At 35.5% G+C, this 7982-nt stretch overlaps 1 protein-coding gene across 2 annotated transcripts; it reads right to left on the bottom strand.

The window, feature by feature from the left end:
* Positions 1-672: 672 nt before the first annotated feature.
* Positions 673-6575, bottom strand: LOC137807086 (ABC transporter B family member 11-like). 2 transcript variants are annotated; one of them, XM_068607535.1, is made up of 13 exons: positions 6403-6575; positions 5822-6158; positions 5663-5717; positions 5393-5568; positions 5068-5289; positions 4745-4983; positions 4083-4608; positions 3615-3888; positions 2622-3505; positions 2088-2354; positions 1725-1988; positions 1339-1629; positions 673-1215 (listed from the first exon to the last, which is right to left on the bottom strand). In XM_068607535.1, exons 2-13 carry the CDS (start codon positions 6092-6094, stop codon positions 862-864), a joined length of 3825 nt encoding a protein of 1274 aa, XP_068463636.1. In that variant the 5' UTR covers positions 6095-6158; positions 6403-6575; the 3' UTR covers positions 673-861. The 2 variants fall into 2 exon arrangements, with proteins under 2 accessions (XP_068463636.1, XP_068463637.1); XM_068607536.1 differs by having other exon boundaries at positions 6448-6548.
* Between the last annotated feature and the right edge of the window lie 1407 nt (positions 6576-7982).

Here is a 7982-nt window from a genome sequence, read left to right as displayed (position 1 = left end):
ACTCCTCACTTTATCTGCAACTAATTGGTTGAAAATATGTAATCATAACTACAACCAAGCCACTTCATTGCATGTGAATTCATAATGAGATAAGGATTCACGTGTTAAAAAGTATAATATGGACCTAAAAGAACCACACATCATCTTTTAGACTCGCAATTTTAAGAAATTAAAAGGAAGAATTTAAAATATTTTATGATTAAGGAATTTTTTTTTAAAAATTATGAGAGCAATTAAATTATTTCAAATCTTATTTAAAAGGTAAGAATTTGAAGTTATTGGTATTTTCAAAATTGATGCATCTCTTTTTTATATTATCTTCTTTATTAAAAGTGAGACATTGTTGGAAAGACAAATTTTGTTGATTAGTTTTTTTAATGACTAATTCTCTATGCAAGCAAAATGCAAGGTTATTTTCGGGTAAAAGTATAAAAAAAATACATTATAGGTTTCGAATTCTACTATAGTCAATGGTGCACTTCTTTCATCATCTTTTCTAATTAAAATTAAGGTTTACTATGTTAGTATGTCCTTGAATTTCTCATACCTAAGGATTTCGATATTCCTCGTAATGTTTCAATCTTCAAGAACTACATGAACGAAAGAGTTTAATATTTGCACATCAACTTTTTATCAAGCACATATGTTGTGCACAGTAAACAAGAAACCAAATTTTGTGAAAGATATATCTTCATGTAAAGTGATATAAATGAGTTACAAGAACCATTTCCTGAACAAGATAAACACATTATTCCATTATTTCTTTCAAGAAGGAATATTATCTTACATATTGACATATAATATAACTAAAGGCATGGGAGAGAAGGACAAAAATTTGGTTGGAACTAAGTTGAAAGGGAACTAAGATGTAGAAGCATTTGTGTGCAATGCAACTAAAGAAGCGTAGTCACCTCCCTTCCTGAGTAATACTTCATGCTTTCCCTTCTCTGCTATCACCCCATTCTTAACTACAGCAATTACGTCAGCACCCTTAATAGTGGATAACCTATGAGCCACTACTATTGTGGTTCGGTCCACCATAACACGGTCAAGTGCATCCTGAACCACTTTCTCAGACTCAGCATCAAGTGCACTTGTGGCTTCATCTAGTAGTAATATTTTTGGATTCTTTACTATAGCTCGTGCTATTGCCACCCGCTGCTTCTGCCCCCCAGATAATTGAACTCCTCGCTCCCCTACCACCGTGTCATAACCCTGCATTTGTAATATATGTTGTCAACATAACTTGCACTAATTCAGAACTTTTAAAATACTATAGTTGAACTACTAGAGATTGAGTTAATAAATTATCAAAAAGAGAGAGAGTCAATAATTTACCTTCTGCAAACTACTTATGAACTTATGCGCGTTTGCCAATTCTGCTGCAGCTATAATTTCAGCCTCAGTTGCGTCTCCTTTTCCATATGCAATATTGGCTCGGATGGTGTCATTAAACAGCACCGGCTCTTGGCTCACTAGGCCCATCTGCTGTCTTAGCCATTTAACTTGAATGCTTTGAATTTCTTTTCCATCCAGTGTAATGTGACCGGAGTCTGGATCATAAAATCTTTGTAACAATGAGATCACAGTTGATTTTCCACTTCCACTTTCTCCAACCAGCGCAACTGTCTGTTTATTTTATCAGCATAGTCAATCAATCTACTAGTTTAGGAAGAACAATTTAGAGTAGTGAAGAAGACAAGATGTTTAAATTAGAAGGTTACCTTGCCGCTACGAATGGTCAAGCTAAGATCTCTGAATATTTGAACATCGGGTCTTGTAGGATACTTGAAACTCACATGCTTAAGCTCAATCTCTCCCTTCACTTCTTCCGATGTTATTCCAGAGTCATCACTTGGGTCTATTTGTGATTTTCGGTCAATAATGGAAAATATGGAAGCAGCAGCACTTTTTGCTTTGGCTGAATCAGGGGCCAAAGAGCCAGATTGAGAGATTCCTATAGCCGCCATACTGAGAGCAAAAAAGACCTGCAAATTGGGAGAGAAAATCGTCAATGCCAGAAAAAGCCAACCTGTTAGAAACCTTGTGCAGAGGGTTTAGGGTGAACTGTTAGGAGAGACACTTACCCGGAAAACATTTGAGAATGATGTTTTGCCGTCCTCTACCAGTCGAGCTCCGGCATAAAAACTTGTTGCGTAAACTGCGTACAGCACAAAGAATGATATACCAAAACTAATTCCACTTATTATCCCTTTCCTTATGCCCGTCTTAATTGGTCCTTCGCATTTTCCTCGGTATAACTCCATCACCTTATCTTCAGCACAGAAAGAAGCAACTGTTCTTATACTCCCCACAGCATCATTCGCCACTTGACTTGCTTCCTCGTACAATTTCTGTGGGCATATAGAATATCAATATCATAACATATAGCTAAGCAAAAAATGCATACTGAGCATATGCTTGTAACGTTGTTGATCCATCCTCTAACACAGTACATTTTTTTTCAGTCCTAGTACTATAATGCAAAAAATGTTTAAAGAAATGAATTTACATATATTCATAATTATCACTTCACCTCACCACAAGTTCAGAACACATATTTTCATATAATTTGTTTAAAATTTTAGTTGGTGATGGCGTAGTAGAAGTCAGGAACAAACCTTTGCATCTGCACTGAATCCTTTCAAGAACTTGACTTGCAGAAATCCGTTTAGTCCAAGTAGAGGCACCATAACAAGGATTATAAGAGCAAGCTGCCAGCTTGATTCAAAGGCAATTACCAATCCAGTTATTGCTGAGGCAATATTTTGAACTAGCAAACCAAGTGCATCCCCAACCAAAGCTCTAATGGAAGCTGCATCAGTAGAGAGCCTTGCTCCAATTGCTCCACTGGAATTCTCTGCTTCATCAAACCAGCTTACCTCCATGTGAACTACTTTCTCAAAACATGCTTTCCGGACCCTTTGGATCAACTTGCCACCAGCAACACCAAAAAAGTAGAATCTAGCCGGATAAACCAGGAGTGACACCACACCAATAGCAACAAATACTAATGCCCAAACTTTTGAATCTTTACGAAGTTCATCATGATCTGTCTCATAGAAAATACTTATCATTTTGGAGAGTAATAGTCCAAAAACAGGTAATATTGCTCCAGCTAGCATTGCAGCTACAGTCCCCATGAATAACACTGGAAACTCTGGCTTGTTCAGGTAAGCCAGGCGACGGAAAGGCACTTCTGGTGGTGAAGGAGATGGTGTAGGATGGTCTTCAGGCCCTTCACCAACGGGTTCTATAAACCCAACAGATGTGGGCACGCCAAATGATGCTGAGAATGAATGACGACCACTGTTTCCAACTCCCAGTGACTCTTGGCTTATAGATCGTAAGAAAGAAGACCTTTTACTTGAATGCCTTCCCGAAAGCGATATACTCTCTTGTTTTTCTCTGTCTTCTGCGTTCTGTTCTGACTTCTTAATTTCTTGTAGTCTGATGAGCTGGCTATAGGCTCCTTCGGGATCCTTGGTGAGTTCATCGTGTGAACCTGATCAATTTTTGCGTATAGTCATGTAATGAGGAATATAAACAACAGGTTTTAAATTTTTATAAGCCTCCAAAAAATTTAAGTTATGAAAAAGATAGCTTTCTATTACCTCTTTCAACTATTTTTCCTTGATGAATAACAGCAATGGTATCGGCATTCCTTATAGTACTCAAGCGGTGGGCAACAATGACAGTTGTTCTGTTTATCATTATTCTGTCCAATGCCTCTTGTACAATTCTCTCAGATTCAGCATCAAGGGCACTTGTAGCTTCATCCAGAAGTAGGATTCTTGGGTCTTTCAAAATTGCTCTTGCTATTGCCACTCTCTGCTTTTGACCCCCAGAGAGCTGAGTTCCATGCTCACCAACCATTGTATCTAGTCCCTAAATTCATAAATCATAAAAAGTCATTGAGGTGAAAGGACCCTTTAATAATAAGATAGAAGAAACTTTTTATTTTATCTTGTACAACATGAAGATAAAAATATTCCTGACAAAGAAAGGAAGAAAAGCTTTCAAACTGCTAAGGACGAATTCATGAATCAGTTTCTATATCTAAATGAGGTTTGCGAACTCACCTGAGGTAGTTTATCTATAAATTTGGCAGCATTAGCAAGTTCTACCGCAGCTCTGATTTCTTCATCAGTTGCTCCATCCTTGCCGTAGGCAATATTCTCTTTAATGCTACAAGTAAAGAGAACTGGTTCCTGGCTGACTAAGCCAATTTTCTGTCTAATCCATTTCAGTTGAAATTCTTTGAGATTGATACCATCAATAAGTACTGCACCAGACTGTGGATCATAAAATCTCTCTATCAAACTAACAACTGTGGATTTCCCACTCCCACTTTGTCCCACCAAAGCTGCAGTAGTGCCACTTGGTATTGAAAGGGAAAATCCATTGAATATCAGTTCATCAGATCTTGTAGGATAACTAAAGCAAACTTCCCTAAGCTCTATATCGCCACGAATGTCTTCAAGCCTCCGACCATTAGTGTCATATGCATCAATTTCTGGCTTCCTTTTAATTGTTTCAAACATCTTAAAGGCTGCAGCTTGTCCTGAAGCAAAAGCACTCAAGCTTGGAGATGCCTGCCCAAGAGACCTGGGAATCCAAATAGAGTTAGGCAGGAATACATACTCTATGTCTAACTCCGCGGAGTTCTTGGATAGGGAAAGGGAGAGGGAATCAATTTTTTGAAATTATAGGTCAGTAGAAACAAAAGAAACACACAACTTACATGGAGCCAGTCAATACAGCAAATATTACAGTCACAACCTCTCCTCCATTGTATCCTTTCTCGATTATCATTTTAGCGCCAAACCAAATAGCCAAACCATAACTGCAGATAATGACAAAGTATAGCGCACCAAAACCGAAACCAGAAGCTAGTGCCTCCTGCACTCCATTCATGTAAGCCTTGATTAAGGACTGATTGTATTTATCTATTGCTAGCCTCTCCCCAGTGAATGATGCAACCTGCATTAGAGAGATAAAGGTGATTTATATATCAGCAATAACTAAACGAAAAAATGAAGAGTTTGTTTTAGCCTGTGTGCGTACAGTTCGGATAGAACCAATTGTCTGCTCTACAACACTTGAAGCTGTGGAATAAGCAGCTTGTCCCTTGGATGACGCTCTTGTAATAACCAGGCTCATCATAGCCCCGGCCAAGACAAGAAGTGGAATACAAGATAGCATGACAACAGTTAGAAGCCATCCCTTGATGAATGATATAACAAACCCTCCAATGAAAGTTGCCATTAACTGAATAAACTGGCCCACCTGGTATCAAAGGGGAGAAAACCAATTAAATAACCTTAAACTAAAACTCTTTTGTTTTCTGTTTTTTTTTATAGCTAAAAGAAAAAGGATGGTTCGTTAATACCTTCTCACCCATGGCATCTTGAATAAGAACAGTATCACCTGACATCCTTCCAATAACCTCTCCAGTACTAGTCTCTTGATCAAAGAAGGTCACATCTTGCCTCAGAATTGTTTGAAGGTATAAGCCTCTAATTCTTGCAGCTTGTCTCTCTCCAGTGATCATCCAGCATGCCAACTCTGGTACATAGTAAACAAAGTTTCTTGAGAGGTTGATCATATTGTCAGAATCTAACTATTTAGATCATAAAAACGTATAACCCGATGTACTCACGCAAAAGTGATGCAGCGAAGGTACCCACAGCCAAGTATACAAATTTCAGAGACACCTGAACAGAGTAATCCATTGAAAATGTTTATTTCCGACTTTTAACAAGGATACTATTTCAAAAATATGGACTAGTGATAGTAAAAGGGATTGGTGAGAAAGTACCTTGGAAACTTCATCAACAACATCGTCTGTGTTACTACTGGTTCCTCCAAATGCATCGATCATGTCTCCAAATATCAAAGTCATCAAGGGCATGGAGACTCCATTCCCAATAGCACCCACAGTGCCCACCAACATCAACAAGTAATCCAAAGAATCAGCAAAGGAGAAAAGCTTGTATAATGGTACTGATTTGGTGGGTTCATCTTTGGACTCCCTCGACTTTGATTCCTGATTGTTGTTGGTAACCCCGTTCAAACTGGTATCCCCTTCCATTTCAATAGGGAAAGACTCCTTTTGCTTACGAACCCCTCCACCAATGATTGCAAACCTAAAACAGCTGCAGGAAATGCATTAATTCAAATGAGAAACACACAACACACAGTGCCTTCCATCATGCTCATTATCTTTCTTTTTTTGTTTAGTTTCCTGGTTTGTTGTGTGTACATTGAGTTTGAGAAGAAGATGATGGTTGAATGTCAAATTTTTAAGTTCACGGTCGTTGTAAACTTCAAACACGTTTCAGCATATAACTTTTTTTGGCTTTCCGTGAGTTTACTAAATGCAGAGAAAAAGAAATGAACCTTTTTGGAGAAGAAGCTGAAGCAATTTGTGAGTTGGGAAGATACCTAGTAGTAGTAAGCAACAGCAACAGTGCGATGAATGAATGAATGAATTTAAAAAACAAATGGTGGGTTGTAAAGTTGAACTCCGTTTTCGACTTATATAGTTCACTGAGTTCATACTACAAATAGTTGGTCAAATTAATAAGAGTCTCTGACCTTGAAGTTTCTTTGCCGCCAAGCAAATTCAAGTAATTCAAATCAGAATTTTCTTCTGACTGTTAAAAGTCCCACATTAACTATTTTTATGTCGTTTTTTATCAATAATATTTTATTAAAAATGTTAATATTTTCAAATACATATAAATGTGTTTGGACAAGGGAGTAGAGAAAAAGACAGAAAACGATGAGAAAGAAGAAAGAAGAAATAAAGGAATTTATATAAAAAAAATTAATTTGAAAAAGTTATATTTAAAATAAAAATAAATCATATATTAAATATTCAATAATAGCAGTGATTAGATACCCTTGGGACCAGGTAGGCTTGGACAAAGATTATTCTATACCCACTTTAAAGGATTTTATATAAAAGTAATATAAATAAAGAAATAAATTCCAGATATGCTTTACGTGATATCCAAACAATGACTTTAATTATTGATGAGCTGAGTTTTCAGCGTTACCCAATTCCCTGGCAAATATCTGGAAACATCATACGAATGATAAAGTTCTTTTAACCGTACAACTTTTTTTAAATAAAATATTATTTATGCTAAAATAATATTTTTTTAAAATATTAAGCGAATGAAACTAGTGTGTTAAAATATATTACTTACTTCTTTAATTAATAAATTATATTAGATGTCAGATCTATAATAATATTTTTTAATTTTTTCTTTATATCAATATAAGTAAGCCTATGTATTTAGCAAAAACCGGTTTTTTTTTCTGATTTTCTTCTCTTCCTTTCTTTTATCAACACTATTGAATTCTTTTCTAGATGTCCTAAAAAAAGTCAAACACTAACTATTGTTTGGTATAATTGTCTTTGTGTAAGAAATTAAATTTTTTTTTTTATTCTTCTTCGTTGGGCAGCCATAACCTACCCGACCCGACCCGACCCGAACCAGATGCCAATTACATTTACCCATAATTGAATGAAAAATCACATACTACATTTTTATTAAACGACAATATTTATAAGTTCAATGTAACATTTTTAAGAATTTTCTTCAGTGATACTACTTTTAAAATGTTTCTTAACTTTTTAAATCTACTTTTTATCTTCATTTTTAGATCAGTTTTTTTATATTTCCTAAAAGGTCACTAATAATACAAACTAATATTGTATAAAATATATATTAGTAACCATAACTATGTAAAATATAGCGTATATATGTTTACAAAATTTATATAATTTTATTATTTAATAATAATAATATTAATTATATTTATAATCCTTTAAAGAAAAATATGATTCCTGATCTTCAAATTTAAAATGTTTATTTTAGCCCCTTATATTTTTAGAAAACGTGATTTCTGTTCCAAAATATTAAATTTGAGTGACTGAAATAATTTCTTTCAAAATCGTTTTTAAGCCT

The sequence above is a fragment of the Phaseolus vulgaris genome, chromosome 3, assembly GCF_000499845.2.
Source record: "Phaseolus vulgaris cultivar G19833 chromosome 3, P. vulgaris v2.0, whole genome shotgun sequence".
Classification (NCBI taxonomy): domain Eukaryota; kingdom Viridiplantae; phylum Streptophyta; class Magnoliopsida; order Fabales; family Fabaceae; genus Phaseolus; species Phaseolus vulgaris.
Note: the sequence above shows the minus strand (reverse complement) of the source record. Positions and strands in the feature narration are given on the sequence as shown.